The sequence below is a fragment of the Lipophrys pholis genome (assembly GCF_963383615.2).
Source record: "Lipophrys pholis genome assembly, chromosome: 18".
Taxonomy (NCBI): domain Eukaryota; kingdom Metazoa; phylum Chordata; class Actinopteri; order Blenniiformes; family Blenniidae; genus Lipophrys; species Lipophrys pholis.
This window is the reverse complement of record NC_137646.1, coordinates 26,554,887-26,573,785: the sequence shown is the minus strand read 5'-3', so window position 1 is coordinate 26,573,785 and position 18,899 is coordinate 26,554,887. Positions and strand designations below refer to the sequence as shown.

The window sequence follows — 18,899 nt, the reverse complement described above, 5'->3', positions numbered from 1 at the left end:
CCTCCACAGTCTGGGTCGTCCCATCCTCTCCTCCTCCCTCCTCCTCCTCCTCCTCCTCCTCTCCTCACCTCCTCCTCCTCCTCACCTCCTCCTCCTCCTCCTCCTCCTCACCTCCTCCTCCTCCTCCTCCAGATGCTGTTCTCCTCCACAGTCTGGGTCGTCCCGTCCTCTCCCTGCGCCTCCCTGCTGGTCGATTGTGTCGCTTCACTCTGACTCCCATGTTGACCACGGTGGGAGAACTTCTGCAGAACATCACGGAGAAAGATCCGGAGGTGAAGACGAGCGCCCTGCTGAACGCAGGTGGGACACACACACACACACACACACACACACACACACACACACACACACACACACACACACACCTCTCACGTGGTTTCCATGGCGACAGGCGGACAGAGGATCTCCTCCTGCACCTTCATGGAAACGGTTCTAAAAGAAGATTTCCAGCTCGTCATCAATGACAAAGTTCACCAGGTCCGCTCCCTGGGACAAGGTACTGCTAATGCTAATGCTAATGCTAATGCTAACACTCCGCTGTTAACACAACAACTAATGCTACCTCAAGAGGGACTTCCTGTCTGTTCCTCCTGAGGACGTTCTGTCTGTTCATCCTGAGGACTTCCTGTCTGTTCTTCTTGTGGACTTCCTGTCTGTTCTTCCTGAGTACGTCCTGTCTGTTCTTCTTGTGGACTTCCTGTCTGTTCTTCTTGTGGACTTCCTGTCTGTTCTTCCTGAGTACGTCCTGTCTGTTCTTCTTGTGGACTTCCTGTCTGTTCTTCCTGAGGACGTCCTGTCTGTTCTTCCTGAGGACTTCCTGTCTGTTCTTCTTGTGGACTTCCTGTCTGTTCTTCCTGAGGACTTCCTGTCTGTTCTTCTTATGGACTTCCTGTCTGTTCTTCTTGTGGACTTCCTGTCTGTTCTGTTGTGACTCGTCAGGCTCGTCTCACGAACACGTTCTGGACCTGGATGACATGAAGAACCTGGTCCACCTGCTCCAGTCCGCCCTCAGTCTGCCACAGCACCTTCACCACAGACACAGTGAGCTGCAGAACCAGAGAACCCGGCTCCGCCTGCAGCTGGAACCGCTGGAACACGTAATCCTGAGTCCTAGAGTTCTCCTGCTCATGGTCCTAGAACCCTGAGTTCAACTGGTTTATTTTATGGTTGTTTTTCTTGAAGGTCCGAGAGAAGCTGGAGAAAGAGGCGGAGCTTAGAGCGACTATGTTGGGGTGGGCGGGGCTTGCATACCTGTCACTGCAGGGAGGATTCCTGGGGTACCTCACATGGTAAAACACACACACACACACACACACACACACACACACACACACACACACACACACACACACACACACACACACACTGTAACAGACTGAATCAGTAGAATAGCAATCGTGTGTGTGTGTGTGTGTGTGTGTGTGTGTGTGTGTGTGTGTGTGTGTGTGTGTGTGCCAGGTATGTGTTTGCGTGGGACATCATGGAACCCGTCACGTTCTTCATCTCCTGCACCACAAGCATGATCTTCTTCGGCTACTACATCCTCACTCGACAGGTAGGAACCAAAGAGGTAGAACCAAAGAGATAGAACCAAAGAGGTAGAACCAAAGAGGTGGAACCAACGAGGTAGAACCAAAGAGGTGGAACCAAAGAGGTAGAACCAAAGAGGTAGAACCAAAGAGGTTGAACCAAAGAGGTAGAACCAAAGAGGTGGAACCAAAGAGGTGGAACCAAAGAGGTAGAACCAAAGAGGTTGAACCAAAGAGGTAGAACCAAAGAGGTAGAACCAAAGAGGAAACACGGTTTTTACTTTCATGGTTCGAGGACAAATGTACGATTAAAAAAGAGACTGTTGGTTCTCCTTCACAGGAGTTTGCGTACTCTCCAGCCAGAAACCGTCAGTTCCTTCAGTTGTTCCACTACGATGCGTCACGACGGAGATTCGATGTAGAGAAATACAACGAGCTGAGAGAACAGCTCGCCCAGGTGACCAGCGTTCCGTCTGAAATGTGGGCGTGGCTCCAGGCGGTACGCTAACCCTGTTTCTGTCCAGGTGGACGAGGACCTGCGGAGGCTACGGAGCGCCGTGCGACTGCAGCTACCGGTGGAACACGTTCCGCCTCCGAGAACCGTCTGAACTCTTCTTCTGTTCCACCGACGGTTCCTCGCCGCTCCGTCACAAAACCTCATAAAAAACTTACTGCGGTTTTAATGCGACAAAATGTGGAAAAGTTCAACTTTTACAAACTTCTGACTGAATGTCTGTTCTTCCTGTCTGTTCTTCCTGTCTGTTCTTCCTGAGGACGTCCTGTCTGTTCTCCCTGAGGACTTCCTGTGGTTCTTCCTGAGGACGTCCTGTCTGTTCTCCCTGAGGACGTCCTGTCTGTTCTTCCTGAGGACATCCTGTCTGTTCTTCCTGAGGACCTCCTGTCTGTTCTCCCTGAGGACTTCCTGTCTGTTCTCCCTGAGGACTTCCTGTGGTTCTTCCTGAGGACTTCCTGTCTGTTCTCCCTGAGGACTTCCTGTGGTTCTTCCTGAGGACGTCCTGTCTGTTCTCCCTGAGGACGTCCTGTCTGTTCTTCCTGAGGACATCCTGTCTGTTCTTCCTGAGGACCTCCTGTCTGTTCTTCCTGTCTGTTCTTCCTGAGGACGTCCTGTCTGTTCTTCCTGAGGACATCCTGTCTGTTCTTCCTGTCTGTTCTCCCTGAGGACGTCCTGTCTGTTCTCCCTGTCTGTTCTTCCTGAGGACATCCTGTCTGTTCTCCCTGTCTGTTCTTCCTGAGGACATCCTGTCTGTTCTCCCTGAGGACGTCCTGTCTGTTCTCCCTGTCTGTTCTTCCTGAGGACATCCTGTCTGTTCTCCCTGAGGACTTCCTGTCTGTTCTTCCTGAGGACGTCCTGTCTGTTCTCCCTGAGGACTTCCTGTCTGTTGTCCCCGAGGACTTCCTGTCTGTTCTTCCTGAGGACTTCCTGTCTGTTCTCCCTGAGGACTTCCTGTCTGTTGTCCCCGAGGACGTCCTGTCTGTTCTCCCTGTCTGTTCTTCCTGAGGACATCCTGTCTGTTCTCCCTGAGGACTTCCTGTCTGTTGTCCCCGAGGACTTCCTGTCTGTTCTTCCTGAGGACTTCCTGTCTGTTCTCCCTGAGGACTTCCTGTCTGTTCTTCCTGAGGACGTCCTGTCTGTTCTCCCTGAGGACGTCCTGTCTGTTCTTCCTGAGGACATCCTGTCTGTTCTTCCTGAGGACATCCTGTCTGTTCTTCCTGAGGACATCCTGCCTGTTCTTCCTGAGGACATCCTGCCTGTTCTTCCTGAGGACATCCTGTCTGTTCTTCCTGTCTGTTCTTCCTGAGGACGTCCTGTCTGTTCTTCCTGAGGACATCCTGTCTGTTCTCCCTGTCTGTTCTCCCTGAGGACGTCCTGCCTGTTCTCCCTGAGGACGTCCTGTCTGTTCTTCCTGTCTGTTCTCCCTGAGGACGTCCTGTCTGTTCTCCCTGAGGACGTCCTGTCTCTTCTGAGACATTAGCATTAGCCAACATTAGCAGTGCTTTTTTTTTTTCTTGTATTTTTAAAGTAAACAAAGTCATGAAATGTGTTTACGTGATGCAGAGCTGTAAATATTTGTGCGGAACGTCAAACGTTCTTCCTGTTTGGTTGTTTTACAAGAGGAGAACTCGTCAGCTGTTTTTATTGATCTGCAGCGATCGATCACTTTATTCCAATAAACAGGAGGCGGCTGATTGGCTCGTATCGTTGATCCTGCAGGACGTGTCTGGACGCAGGAAACACCCAGCGGTTCTGAAAGTACAGAGAACGTCAGCTGAGAACACACACACACACACACACACACACACACACACACACACACACACACACACACACACACACACACACACACACACACACACACACACACAAACACACACACACACACCTTGTCGTGTTCTCAGGAGTTGAATCTGGTGACGGCCGGCCAGCCGGTGTGAAGACGGATCCACTCAAAGTAATGAGAGACCTGCAACACACACACACACGTTAACACACACACACACACACACACACACACACACACACACACACACACACACACACACACACACACACACACACACACACACACACACACACACACACACACACACACACCTGTGTGTAGACTCCGGGGAAGTTGGCCACCCCGCAGCGCTCCCCCCAGCTCACGATGCCCCACAGGTAGGAGACTCCCAGCTGGTCCTGGCAGACCAGCGGACCCCCGCTGTCCCCCTGACATGAGTCCACGTCCCCGTCCAGGTCTCCTGGACACACACACACACACACACACACACACACACACACACACACACACACACACACACACACACACACACACACACACACACAGTTAGAAGCGCTGGCCGGACACGCTGCGGCTCCTCGCTCTCTGATTGGTCGCCCACCTGCACACATCATTCCCGGTTTGAAGCGTTCTCCATAGAACCTCTCACAGCTGCCGATCAGCGACACATTGGCCCATCGAAGAACCCGAGCAGCCTGACCGTCTGGACAGAACCACAACAACAATCAGAACAATCAGAACCATGAGAACAATCAGAGACACGAGAACAATCAGAACCACAACAATAACCAGAACCATGAGAACAATCAGAACCACCAGAACCACAACAACATTCAGAATCACGAGAATAACCAGGACTACGAGAATATCAGAACAATCAGAACCCCACAGTAAGTTGAACCTAACATTGGAACCATGGAACATGGCCGCGGGTTCTTTGGCTTCTGTGGTTCTTTGGGTTAAGTGGTTCTGCGGGTTCTGTGGTTCTTTGTGTTCTGTGGCCCTTTGGGTACTATAGTTCTGTGGGTTCAGTGGTTCTGTGGTTCTTTGGGTTCAGTGGTTCCATGTGTTCTGTGGGTATTTGGGTTTAGTGGTTCCTCTGGCTGTGTTGTTCATTAGGTTCTGTGGTGTTGCTGGTTCTGTGGATCTGCGGTTCCCGTACCGGCAGTGCGCCCCCAGCCGGAGATGCTGCAGGTGTGGTTAATCTGGAACTGGTGCTGGGACCAGGGAACGCAGACGGCGCTGATGGCCGGGTTCTCCTCCACGCAAAAGTCCATCAAATCCAACTTCTTCAGCTTCAGCAGGGCGATGTCGTTTTCGTACGTCAACGGAACGTAGCTGCGGAGAACCGACATAGAGCCATCAACGTCGTGGGAGGGGCGGGGCTAATGAGAGGGTGGTTCTAATGTGGGGGCGGGGCTGAATAGGAATTGGTTAATGCAGGTCGCATCAATGAGGGGCGGGGCTACTGTGGGGGCGGGGCTAAGGACAGGAAGTACTTTGGATGGATGCGGATCTCCTCCACAGGAACGATGTCGGTCGTGTGTTGAGCCTCAGTTTTCTTCCAAAGAGAGAACTTCACCCTGAAGGCCGACGGGCTGGGTCTGAACAAACAAACAAACAAACAAACAAACAAACAAACAAACAAACAAACAAACAAACGTAGCTTCATAAATAAGCAGACTGCAGGAGTGCTGCTTGGTGGAGAAACAAGTGTTCCTCTGGTGCTTCAGTTTAGGGATCTAAGTGGAACTTAGAAGAAGAAACGTGAGGCGCTGAAGAGGGTGAAGATTAAAAGGGTTGGTCAGTGGACTCATCGATAACTAGGTGGGTAGTTAGAGACGGGTGGTCACATGACCAGCATGACCTGCTAATGACAGGAAAAAGTCCCAAACATGGCGACTCTGGAACATCAAAGGGGAAACTGCACCACACCATCCAACATCATCAAGCCAACAGACTATCAGAGACATATATACCTGATATATACCTGAAATATACCTGAAATATACCTGATATATACCTGATATATACCTGAAATATACCTGATATATACCTGAAATATACCTGATATATACCTGATATATACCTGAAATATACCTGAAATATACCTGAAATATACCTGAAATATACCTGATATATACCTGAAATATACCTGATATATACCTGAAATATACCTGATATATACCTGAAATATACCTGATATATACCTGAAATATACCTGAAATATACCTGAAATATACCTGATATATACCTGAAATATACCTGAAATATACCTGAAATATACCTGAAATATACCTGATATATACCTGATATATACCTGATATATACCTGATATATACCTGAAATATACCTGAAATATACCTGATATATATCTGATATATACCTGATATATACCTGATTAATATCTGATATATACCTGATATATACCTGAAATATACCTGATATATACCTGATATATACCTGAAATATACCTGATATATACCTGATATATACCTGAAATATACCTGATATATACCTGAAATATACCTGATATATACCTGAAATATACCTGAAATATACCTGAAATATACCTGATATATACCTGAAATATACCTGAAATATACCTGAAATATACCTGAAATATACCTGATATATACCTGATATATACCTGAAATATACCTGATATATACCTGAAATATACCTGAAATATACCTGATATATATCTGATATATACCTGATATATACCTGATTAATATCTGATATATACCTGATATATACCTGAAATATACCTGATATATACCTGATATATACCTGAAATATACCTGATATATACCTGATATATACCTGATATATACCTGAAATATACCTGATATATACCTGATTAATATCTGATATATACCTGATATATACCTGATATATACCTGATTAATATCTGATATATACCTGATATATACCTGAAATATACCTGATATATACCTGATATATACCTGAAATATACCTGATATATACCTGATATATACGTTCATATAGGGACGGGAGCTGACTGGGAACCTGTCCGTTCTAAGAGGAACCTACAGACCATAAAGGAGAGAACTCCAATTCACCGTTCAAACTCTGCAGCTTTCAATGTAGAAATCCCAAATGACTCTCGTTGAATAACAACAACAACAACAACAATAACAACAATAATAACAACAACAACAATAATAACAACAACAATAATAACAATAATAATAACAACAACAACAATACCAATAATAACAACAATAATAACAATAATAATAATAATAATAACAACAATAATAACAACAATAATAATAACAACAATAATAACAACAATAATAACAATAATAACAACAACAATAATAATAATAACAATGATGTTTATTTATTTAGCACATTACCCACCCTATCGATGAGTCGACTGACAAACACGTAGGAATGTTTATATTAGACTCGCCAAGTACTAAGAAACTAACCCTACTAACCTTACTAACCCTACTAACCCTACTAACCCTACTAACCTTACTAACCCTACTAACCTTACTAACCCTACTAACCCTACTAACCTTACTAACCCTACTAACCTTACTAACCCTACTAACCCTACTAACCCTACTAACCTTACTAACCCTACTAACCTTACTAACCCTACTAACCTTACTAACCCTACTAACCTTACTAACCCTACTAACCCTACTAACCCTCTTGAGTGTCTCACATTTCTTCTTACAAGTTAAACAATGGTAGCTGTTAGCAGTTAGCTATTGGTCGTTAGCTGTTAGCCATTAGCCATTAGCTTTTGGCCGTTAGCTATTAGCTATTGACCGTTAGTTGTTAGCCGTTAGCTATTGGTCATTAGCTGTTAGCAGCTAGCTATTGGCTGTTAGCCGTTAACTGTTAGCCGTTAGCTATTGGCTGTTAGTTGTTAGCCATTAGCTATTGGCTTTTAGCTGTTAGCCATTAGCTATTGGCTGTTAGCCGCTACCTGACGCAGTGCGCTGCAGTCAGAACCCAGCAGCCTCCGATGTACGCTCCTCCACAGTTGATCTTGTTGTTCTCGTCCAGAGCGACCTGCCACTGGATCTGCATCTGCAGAACCACAACCAGAACCAGAATGTGAAGAAACGACAGCACTACCTGCGCGGCTCTACCTGTGCGGTTCTAACTCACCGGGTTAGCCTCCTCCCCTCCCACCACCCTCTTGATGCGGCTGCTCCGCCCACGTTCCTCCGTGGTCTCGGCGCCCACTGTGGTGGAGTTCGGAATGCCGCAGGACACCTGGGACTCCAGGAAAACCCTGCTGAGCCGGAGCTCTGGACAAACCAGAATACATCACGTTTAGAGTGGGAACCGTCCCCAGAACCACCTGCTGGACCCCCACAGAACCCTGGACCACATGGTGTTCCTGCTGGACCCCTACAGAACCCTGGACCACAGCGGTTGGGGAATGGTTCTGGGGCTACATACCGTTCTTGGGGGAGATGTACTCTACAAACAAGGAAAGACACACTGGGTTAGCACATTAGCCTCATTAGCATCATTAGCCTCAATCGCTGCTCTTCAGCTACCTGGATTGTCGGTTCTGGAGGAACGACCTCTGACAGAAGGTTCCACCTCTGAGAAGAACAAATGTTGACATCATCAACGGGACTTTATAGAGAGAAGACGTTCTGTTTCAACAGTTCTGTTCTTCAACCTCAACCAGAACTGTAGAACTCTGACCCGTTCTGGAACTCTGACTCATTCCAAAGTTCTAGAAGGTTCTTCCTCGCTGAGTAATGGACCTTAATCCTCCTGTGTTGTGTCATAAGGTTCTGGAAGGTTCTGGAAATGTCTTACTTTTGTCAGACTTGTGGTTCTTCTCGTCGGCGCCGTCCAGACAGTCGATGGTTCCGTCTGAGACGGATTCTTTATGGAGACAAACACCAGAGGAACATCGGAACGCTTGGTTCCTGCATTCTGACACACACACACACACAAGTTCTCAATAGAACACACACACTGATGAGGTCATGGTTTCAGGCTGGTGGTGCATTTGGTTTACTCTTGCAGCACATCTCGTCACTTCGATCTCCACAGTCGTCGACTCCGTCGCAGGTTCTGCTCAGAGGAACACACTTGTTGTTGGCGCAGACGAAGCCGCACTCGTCCTCTGGAACACAGAACCAGAACCAGATCTGTCCAGACCTCCTGGGAGGCGGTCTTCGTGGGATCTCCCTGTCCCAGAAGCTCCACCTCCAAGGAGGTCCAAGTTCTTGACTCACTTGTGGGTTCTGCTTCTGCCTGGTAGCAGGTTGCCGTAGCAACCCAACCGTTCCTGACGTTCTCTTTGTTGTGGATGACACACTCGGCAAGAGACGATTCGTAACCTTGGCATCGGACGCTGACGCAGCGGCTGGGGAGCCGGACGGTGGCGTTTAGGGACACGTACGGAACAGCGGCGGCGGCCGCGGCACCTCTGAAACACAACGTTAGCACGTTAGTACATTGGCAGGTTAGCACGTTAGCAGGTTAGCACTTTAGCAGGTTAGCACTTTAGCCTCACCTGGGATCGCCCTCCTCTCTGCACGCCACGTTAGGAGGTTAGCACGTTAGCAGGTTAGCAAGTTAGCCTCACCTGGGGTCGCCCTCCTCTCTGCACGCCACGTTAGCAGGTTAGCACGTTAGCAGGTTAGCACGTTAGCCTCACCTGGGCTCGCCCTCCTCTCTGCACGCCACGTTAGCCGACGCCATGTCCCACAGCGTCTTGCACACCAGAAGCTCCTCCTCTCTGGTACCGTCGGGAATCGAGATCTTAACCAGGCCGGAGTCCCGGTCCACCGAGCTCTTAAACGTCGGTCCATCGGCTGGGGTAATCGGGAGAGAACGTCAGAGACAGGAAGAGGAACCGAACCAGGAGCCAGAACTAGAGAGAACCAACCGTCACAGCTGGTACTGAAGTGAGACATGGTTGGTCTCCCCGTCCGACAGGAGAGAGCCATCGCCTGGAGGAGCACGGAACCACACAGTGAGGGAAATGGAACCATACGGTGTGGAACATGGAAACTCACGGTGAGGAACACACACAAATGTTCTGGTTCTGCTGTGACCTAGAACGGGTTCTCACCTGGCAGTAGGACCTGTACCTCCGATGGTCCCGCCCACAGACCGGAGAACCGCTCTCGGTCGGGCACAGGTATGGCGGCTTACAGGTGCAGCGCCCGTCGATGCAACGTTCCCACGGAGAACAGAAGTTCACGTCACATGACGCCCGGGTCCGCCTTAGGAACACACGTTAGCTTTAGCACTAGTGCTAACATGCTAAAAATACCCTGAACCTGGTGGAACCTGAAGGCTAATAAATCCTTGTACTTCTTGTTGAGACACTCAGGCGGACCGAGGAACTCGTCTGTCTTCACAACGCCGGTCTCCGTGTTGCCGGTCTCCACACCGCCGGTCCCCGTGTTGCCGGTCGCCACACCGCCGGTCCCCGTGTTGCTGGTCCCCGTGTTGCTGGTCCCCGTGTTGCCGGTCTCCACACCGCCGGTCCCCGTGTTGCCGGTCTCCACACCGCCGGTCCCCGTGTTGCTGGTCCCCGTGTTGCCGGTCTCCGTGTTAACGGTCTCCACACCGCCGGTCCCCGTGTTGCCGGTCCCTGTGTTGCCGGTCCCCGTGTTGCCGGTCTCCACACCGCCGGTCCCCGTGTTGCTGGTCCCCGTGTTGCCGGTCTCCGTGTTGCCAGTCTCAACGTAGCTGGTCACCACACCACCGGTCGCCACGCGGCTATTCGCAGCCGGGTCAGCAGTGGAGAAGGCGGGACTTGTGTGGATCTGCTCGTTCTTCAGTTCTTTGGTTCCTGCAGGAACAGACTGAACAGGCGACCTACGATCAGACGGATTCTCGCTATGCAGACGATAAGCAAGTTTAGAGAGAACCTCTACATGACGCTATCTGATGCTACAGGATGCTAAATGTTGCATGATGCTACAGGATGCTACATTCTGCATGATGCTACAGGATGCTAAATGTTGCATGATGCTACAGGATGCTACATTCTGCATGATGCTACAGGATGCTAAATGTTGCATGATGCTACAGGATGCTACATTCTGCATGATGCTACAGGATGCTAAATGCTGCTAAACATTGCTATATGATACTACATGATGCTATAAGATGATACATGATGCTACATGATGCTAAACAATGCTAAATGATGCGACATGATGCTACAAAATGCTACATGGTGCCAGACAATGCTAAATGATGCTACATGACACTACAATATGCTACATGATGCTACATGACGCTACACGATGCTACATTACGCTACATGATGCTACACGATGCTAGACAATGCTACATGATGCTAAACAATGCTAAATAATGCGACATGATGCTACTAAATGCTACATGGTGCCAGACAATGCTAAATGATGCTACATGACACTACAATATGTTACATGATGCTACATGACGCTACACGATGCTACATTATGCTACATGATGCTACACGATGCTAGACAATGCTACATGATGCTACATGATGCTACACGACGATACACATTATGAAAAGTTCAAACCAAATGAAAAGTGCCGACTCACCCTCTCAGAGTGGAGAACCGGAAAAAGGCCAAAGAGACAGAGAACAATCCACCTCATTCTGACCCAGAACCAAACACTGGAACCAGGAAAATGAGAAGAAGCAGGAGACCCGAGAAGAACGGAGGAGAATCAGTAGAACGAAAAGGACCTAGGAGAACTGAGAAGACCTGAGGAGAAGAACCAGGAAAACAAGGAGAACAAGAATGACAGAGAAGAACCGAGGAGAACAAAAGGGACCCCTTCAGTCTTCGTCAGTTGATAGTGAAGCGACTCGTGAACCCGAGCAGGTTCTGGATCCAGCTGAGGGAGCGTTCACTTCCTGTGGGAAAACCCAGAACTGTGAAACAGCAGCTACGGTTCTTCTCCACCCCACAGGTGGAGAACCAGCAGGTTCTCCTACCACCTGCTGGTCATGTCACAGAAGTACGCACACAAAAAAGCTGTTTGTTCTCCTCAAACGTGACGATTACGGGAAAGCGTCGGCGGCCGGCGGTTCCCACCGAGAACGTTGCGCAAACAGGTGAAGTCCAGAAGGTTAAAGTTCTGCTGCAGATCAATGTTTGTTTGTTTGTTCCGATCGTTAGAGCCAACGGAACGTGGCGGAGGAAGAAAACAACCCGAGAGAGCTTCAAGTGACACGAACAAGAAACGTAGAAGTTACTGCTTCAGGAGGATCGAGAACCGTGTGTGTGTGTGTGTGTGTGTGTGTGTGTGTGTGTGTGTGTGTGTGTGTGTGTGTGTGTGTGTGTGTGTGTGTGTGAAGAAGTGGACACACACCAGCAGGTTTCTTCTTCCAGATTCTTTTTATTACGATGAAAGTTTTTCGCACTTTATTTATTCAGAAGAGAAAATAAAATCCAACGTAAACATTTACAGGCACAAAGAGACACACACACACACACACACACACACACACACACACACACACACACACACACACACACACACACACACACACACACACACACACACACACACACACACACACACACACACACACACACACACACAGACACACACACAGACACACACACACACACACACACACACACAGATTTGGTCTTCGGGGACATTCAGCGTAGAGAGAAGTTGACCTTCGGTGTTTCAGAGAAACGGAAGTGAAACTTCGCACAGAATTTTAACGTTAAAACTCAAAACCTGAAAAACAAACGAAACAAGAAGAACCCATTATGTTAGCATTAGCGTTATCGAGGTCAAACATGCTAGCGGCCGCTCGCTGGACAAAATTAGCATACAGTCACTCAAAATTTATATTATAAATATATTTGGTTCTCCGACGGTTCTTTATGGTTCTCTCAAGGTTCTCTAAAATGAGATTCTTAGAGTTTCTTCAGGTGTTCCTCAGGTGTTCTGACAGGAGAACCTTTGAGGCTGTTCAGAGCAGCGTGGATCCTGAAGTGCAGCCTGGACTCCAGAGAGTAGTCCTTGTAGTTGTTCCTGAAGGAGAACACAGAACCCTTAGTGTGTGTGTGTGTGTGTGTGTGTGTGTGTGTGTGTGTGTGTGTGTGTGTGTGTGTGTGTGTTCCTCACTTGGCGGTCTCCATGTAGGCGGCGGCCTTAGTGAAGTCTCCCTGCTGCTTGTAGAGCAGACCGAGCTCGTAGAGCGTGAACGGAATCAGGAAGTGATCGTAACGGATCCGACTCTCACTGAGAACACAAAGAACATCGGAACGTTACAACATAGGAACGTTACAACATCTGAACACTAGAACATTGTAACGTTTCAACATTGTAATGCCATACCATAAGAATGTAAGAACATCGGAACAGTATACATTGGAACGTTAGAACATGGGAATGTCTGAACATCGTAACATTACCACAACATAACGTCAAAACATCTGAACGTCACGACATTGGAACGATATACATCGGAACATCACAATCTGTGTGTGTGTGTTACCTGGACAGAACCTGAGTGAAGCAGAGTTCTGCCTGCAGGAACCGGTTCAGGTTCTTCAGACACAAACCCTTCAACATCTGGACTAGGCAGCTGTCGTCTGGGTGGAACTCCGACGGGTCTGGAAGTTAGCATTAGCATTAGCATTGGTGTTGAAGTTCTGCGGACCCAGTAGAACTGCCCGAGGAACCCCTGCCAGACTCGGTTCTAGATACTGACCCGGGTCGTTCCGGAGCTTCTCCTCGGCCTCTTCAATGGTCACCAGCAGAGCTTCCGTACAGTCGGCTCGCTTCCCCACGATGGTGAACCCGTTCCACACGTACATCATCTCCTACAGGGTCAGAGAACCCGTCAGAGGTTCAGAGGACCCATCAAAGAACCCCTTAGAAGGTCAGATGACCCAACACATAACCCGTGAGAGAACCCGTTAGAGGGTCAGAGAACCCGTTAGAGGGTCAGAGAACTCATCAGAGAACCCGTGAAAGAACCCCTGAAAGGGTCAGAGAACCCGTCAGAGAACCTGTGAGAGAGACAGAGAACCCGTTAGAGCGTAGCGTACCAGAGCAGGGAGAACCAGTGGAACAGGGCTGCTGGCTTTGTAGCGTCGAGACTTTCTGATTGCGAATTTCTCCGTCGGGATCGACTTCCCAGCAAGACGCTGCTTCAACCCTTCAACCTGCCTACACACACACACACACACACACACACACACACACACACACACACACACACACACACACACACACACACACACACACACACACACACACACACACACACACACACACACACACACACACACACACACACACACACACACACACACACAGTTAGATGTAGTCAGCAGTAGTTAGCTGTTAGCAGCAGTTAGCTGTTAGCTGCCAATAGCAGTAGTTAGCATTTAGCAGTAGTAGTACTAGTTAGTGCTTAGCAGTAGCTAGTACTAGTTATCAGTTAGCAATAGTTAGCTGTGAGCAGTCGTTAGCTGTTAGCTGTTGTTAGCCGCTAGAAGGACCTGAAGAGCTCCACGACGTCCTCGCCCGTCTTCTTCACGTCGTCCTCAGACATCATGCTCAGTATCGCCGCCTTCTGGTACAAGTAGATCGCCTGCACACACATAGCATTAGCAATTAGCTTCTCTCTGCTAACTAGCGTGACTTTGTGGCTAGGGCTAACAGTAGCTGCGGTTAGTAGTAGTCAGTAGTAGTCAGTAGTAGTAGTACCTTGAACCATTGGCTGTGGGAGTACAGCAGGGCAGCGTACTGGTTAGTAGTAGTCAGTAGTAGTAGTAGTAGTACCTTGGACCAGCGGCTGTAGGAGTACAGCAGGGCAGCGTACTGGTTAGTAGTAGTCGGTAGTAGTCAGTAGTAGTAGTAGTAGTACCTTGGACAAGCGGCTGTGGGAATACAGCAGGGCAGCGTACTGGTTAGTAGTAGTCAGTAGTAGTAGTAGTACCTTGGACCAGCGGCTGTAGGAGTACAGCAGGGCAGCGTACTGGTTAGTAGTAGTCAGTAGTAGTAGTAGTAGTACCTTGGACCAGCGGCTGTGGGAGTACAGCAGGGCAGCGTACTGGTTAGTAGTAGTCAGTAGTAGTCAGTAGTAGTAGTAGTAGTAGTACCTTGGACAAGCGGCTGTGGGAGTACAGCAGGGCAGCATACTGGTTAGTAGTAGTCAGTAGTAGTAGTAGTACCTTGGACCAGCGGCTGTGGGAGTACAGCAGGGCAGCGTACTGGTTAGTAGTAGTCAGTAATAGTAGTAGTAGTACCTTGGACCAGCGGCTGTGGGAGTACAGCAGGGCAGCGTACTGGTTAGTAGTAGTCAGTAGTAGTCAGTAGTAGTAGTACCTTGGACCAGCGGCTGTGGGAGTACAGCAGGGCAGCGTACTGGTTAGTAGTAGTCAGTAGTAGTAGTAGTAGTAGTAGTAGTAGTACCTTGGACCAGCGGCTGTGGGAGTACAGCAGGGCAGCGTACTGGTTAGTAGTAGTCAGTAGTAGTAGTAGTAGTAGTAGTAGTAGTACCTTGGACCAGCGGCTGTGGGAGTACAGCAGGGCAGCGTACTGGTTAGTAGTAGTCAGTAGTAGTAGTAGTAGTACCTTGGACCAGCGGCTGTGGGAGTACAGCAGGGCAGCGTACTGGTTAGTAGTAGTCAGTAGTAGTAGTAGTAGTAGTACCTTGGACCAGCGGCTGTGGGAGTACAGCAGGGCAGCGTACTGGTACGCCTCCTTCCACTCCTGCAGAAAGGTGTGATTCCACATCAGCTCCCAGAAACACAAGTGATGAATCTGCTTCCACTGCTGCTGACTGTCGATGCACTGGTGGAAGAGGGCGGCGGCCTGCAGGGGTCAGAGGTCAAGGAGAGGTCAGAGGTCAGGGAGAGGTCAGGGAGAGGTCAGAGGTCAAGGAGAGGTCAGAGGTCAGGTGGAGGTCAGAGGTCAAGGAGAGGTCAGAGGTCAGGGAGAGGTCAGGGAGAGGTCAGAGGTCAAGGAGAGGTCAGAGGTCAGGTGGAGGTCAGAGGTCAAGGAGAGGTCATGGGTCAGAGAGAGGTCAAGAAGAGGTCAGTGGCCAGGGAGCGGTCAGAGTGAGGTCAGAGGTCAGGGAGAGGTCAGGGAGTGATCAGAGGTCAAGGAAAGGTCAGGGAGAGGTCAAAGGTCCAGGAGTGGTCAGAGGTCAAGAAGAGGTCAGAGGTCAGGTGGAGGTCAGAGGTCAAGGAGAGGTCATGGGTCAGAGTGAGGTCAGAGGTCAGGGAAAGGTCAGGGGGAGGTCAGGGGTCAGGGGGAGGTCAGGGGTCAGGGGGAGGTCAGGGGGAGGTCAGGGGTCAGGGGGAGGTCAGGGGTCACACAAACAGAAGTAGTGAATGAATCAGTAAAGAGAAACAGCAACCTGGTCAAAGTTTCCCTGGAGAGCCGTCAGACGACCTGAGTAAAAGAGAATGATGGAACCCTGGAAACAAACAACAACGTAAACAAACAACAACGTAAACAAACAACAACGTAAACAAACAACGTGAACAAACAACGTAAACACACACACACACACACACACACACAGACACCAAACTGACTCGGGGGTATTTGTGTCTGTAGGGCTCCAGCAGAGCTTCGGCCTGCTCCAGATCTCCGTCTCCACTTCCTGGAAACACAGAGACAGCCTGTGATTGGTGGGCGTTGAAGCCCCGCCCACTCAGCCCACAGAGAGCTGAGATTAGTGGAGGTGTTAAAGCCCCGCCCCCTTCTCACCCAGGATGAGGGACACGTAGGTGTGGTAGAAGAGCAGCGTGAGAGCGCAGAGGACCGAGCGGAGCGACGGAACCGAGGAACCTTCAGAGAGCTGGGACAGACCCACTACCTGGAACACACACACACACACACACACACACACACACACACACACACACACACACACACACACACACACACACACACACACACACACACACACACACACACACACACACACACACACACAGTATGTCAGTGCTTCAGCTTAAGATCAGTCTCTCCGTCTCTCTTTGTGTGTCTCACTCTGTTTCCTGAGAATCCGATAAACTCCAACAGTCTCAGAATCCTCTGAGGGAGCAGCGACAACATCTGGAACACACACACACACACACACACACACACACACACACACACACACACACACACACACACACACACACACACACACACACACACACACACACACACACACACACACACACACACACACAGTGAGTATGCTGACGCCACCCTCCTAGCTGACAGCAGTGTAGCTCCTCCCACCAGGTTAAAAGAGCCAATCCCCAGCTTGACTCCGCCCTCAAACTGCCTGGAGGCATCCGATTGGCCGTCAGTTTCCCGGGTGCCGTTCAGCGCGTTCTGACAGTCCCTGACAGGAAACAGGAAGTCACACTCAGAAGTTCGTTAGCATTGTTAGCTTCGCTGGGCGTTCCGACCCACTTGTAGATTTGGTAGCTGGTTCTGATCTTAATTCCTCCTTTGATGAAGCTGATCATGTTTTCATCCTGGAACAAGAAGAAGGAACCTCAGTACAGCTAGCTTTAGCATGTTAGCCACAGGGTTGGTGTTCAGTTCCACTTCTCTTTTTTTAATAAACGATTATATTATTAAAACAAACAAACAAACAAACAAACAAACGAAGAGGCGGCACGGAACCTGGACGAAGGTGAGCGTGGCTTTCTGGAGCAGACACTCGGCGTAGCACAGCTCGGCGTGCATCTCCTCTGGAGACAAACAAACAAACAATCATCAGCTGTCAATCAAACACAGCGAGGGGCGGAGCCTAACACCATCACCTTCCAAATCCGGCCCTCACCAGAGATTCACAGTTCCTACAAACCTTTCAACATCGCAGAAACGTTCCGTTAGCCAGGAACCACAAGAACCTCAGGAACCACAACACCCTGTAGAACCTCAAGAACCTGAAGATCCTCAGGAACTTCCGGAACCACAAGAACCGGTGCAACCACAAGAACCTAAATATTCTCAGTAACCACAAGAACCTCAGGAACCACAACACCCTGAAGTTGCTCAGCAACCACAAGAAAATGAAGAACAACAAGAACCTCAGGAAACACAAGAACCTGAAGAACATCAGGAACCACAAGAAATTCAGGAACCACAAGAACCTAAAGAACCACACAAACCACAAGAACTCGAGGAACCTCAAGAATCTCAAGAACATGAGGAACCAGAAGAACCTGAGGAACCACAAGAACCAGAAGAACTCAAGGAATCTCAGGAACTGGATGAACCTGAAGAACACGAGGAACCCCAGGACGGGTTCCAGAGAGAAACCAAGGTGCTCCTACCTTCCTGCAGGCTGGACTGTTTACTCATCAGACTGGACCAAGAACCAGCCATCCAGTTCTTCTTCCTGAACCTGAAGACACAGAACCCGTTAGAACACACACACACACACACACACACACACACACACACACACACACACACACACACACACACACCCTCCCCTGTGACCTCTGACCTCTGGCAGGTGTGCAGGGCCTCCTTGATGGTCCTCATGGCGGTCTGGATGTCCCGCTGGTCAAAGGTCATCGTCGCCTGCATCACCAGGATGCTGCTGTAGCCCAGAGCGTGGTACATGCTGTCCCTCCACCTGGACCGGGTCAGAACCGGGTCATGTGTTGCCGTGGTTACCAGGGTCAGAACATTGTCAGAACTGGGTCATGTGTTGCTGTTGTTACCAGGGTCAGAACATTGTCAGAACCAGATCATGTGTTGCCGAGGTTACAAGGGTCAGAACATTGTCAGAACCGGGTCATGTGTTGCCATGGTTACCAGGGTAACATCATTGTCAGAACCAGATCATGTGTTGCCGAGGTTACAAGGGTCAGAACATTGTCAGAACCGGGCCATGTGTTGCCATGGTTACCAGGGTAAGAACATGGTCAGAACAGGGTCAGAACCGGGTCATGTGTTGCCGTGGTTACCAGGGTCTCAGCAGATCCAGGGCCTCGGAGAACTTGTTGTTGAGAACCAGGTTGAGGGCACATTGAGTCTCCTGGAGGGCCGTGTGGAGGTCCATGTTGGAGGACCTGCAGAACCAGAAACAAAC

The 18,899-nt window shown here is 49.3% G+C and overlaps 3 protein-coding genes across 3 annotated transcripts in view; 1 reads left to right on the top strand and 2 right to left on the bottom strand.

Moving 5' to 3' along the window:
- The first annotated feature begins 123 nt into the window (after positions 1-123).
- On the top strand, positions 124-3,753 carry LOC308123681 (calcium uniporter regulatory subunit MCUb, mitochondrial-like). The gene is made up of 7 exons (XM_080486289.1): positions 124-300; positions 392-496; positions 940-1,097; positions 1,183-1,289; positions 1,459-1,555; positions 1,870-1,986; positions 2,054-3,753. The coding sequence occupies exons 1-7, from the start codon at positions 219-221 to the stop codon at positions 2,135-2,137; spliced, it is 750 nt and encodes a 249-aa protein (XP_080342415.1). The 5' UTR covers positions 124-218; the 3' UTR covers positions 2,138-3,753.
- cfi (complement factor I) lies at positions 3,480-11,818 on the bottom strand. The gene is made up of 18 exons (XM_080486267.1): positions 11,402-11,818; positions 10,169-10,665; positions 9,924-10,077; positions 9,738-9,801; positions 9,507-9,663; positions 9,082-9,275; positions 8,862-8,969; positions 8,657-8,776; positions 8,386-8,433; positions 8,285-8,305; positions 7,988-8,130; positions 7,803-7,906; positions 5,332-5,436; positions 4,995-5,170; positions 4,434-4,535; positions 4,144-4,292; positions 3,932-4,012; positions 3,480-3,795 (listed from the first exon to the last, which is right to left on the bottom strand). Exons 1-17 carry the CDS (start codon positions 11,456-11,458, stop codon positions 3,944-3,946), a joined length of 2,268 nt encoding a protein of 755 aa, XP_080342393.1. The 5' UTR covers positions 11,459-11,818; the 3' UTR covers positions 3,480-3,795; positions 3,932-3,943.
- A 365-nt stretch (positions 11,819-12,183) lies between these two features.
- Positions 12,184-18,899, bottom strand: part of ttc39b (tetratricopeptide repeat domain 39B) — an 11,647-nt gene continuing 4,931 nt past the window's right edge. Inside the window, exons 3-19 of the mRNA XM_080486275.1 lie at positions 18,775-18,879; positions 18,309-18,440; positions 18,133-18,203; positions 17,477-17,544; positions 17,261-17,325; positions 17,084-17,189; positions 16,844-16,909; positions 16,559-16,667; positions 16,384-16,451; positions 16,203-16,262; positions 15,494-15,655; positions 14,338-14,429; positions 13,882-14,002; positions 13,542-13,653; positions 13,326-13,443; positions 12,953-13,069; positions 12,184-12,859 (exon numbers count right to left, since the gene is read on the bottom strand). Of these exons, the coding sequence (XP_080342401.1) occupies positions 12,742-12,859; positions 12,953-13,069; positions 13,326-13,443; positions 13,542-13,653; positions 13,882-14,002; positions 14,338-14,429; positions 15,494-15,655; positions 16,203-16,262; positions 16,384-16,451; positions 16,559-16,667; positions 16,844-16,909; positions 17,084-17,189; positions 17,261-17,325; positions 17,477-17,544; positions 18,133-18,203; positions 18,309-18,440; positions 18,775-18,879 (1,690 nt within the window). The 3' untranslated portion in view covers positions 12,184-12,741. The remainder of the gene's footprint in view (positions 12,860-12,952; positions 13,070-13,325; positions 13,444-13,541; positions 13,654-13,881; positions 14,003-14,337; positions 14,430-15,493; positions 15,656-16,202; positions 16,263-16,383; positions 16,452-16,558; positions 16,668-16,843; positions 16,910-17,083; positions 17,190-17,260; positions 17,326-17,476; positions 17,545-18,132; positions 18,204-18,308; positions 18,441-18,774; positions 18,880-18,899) is intronic.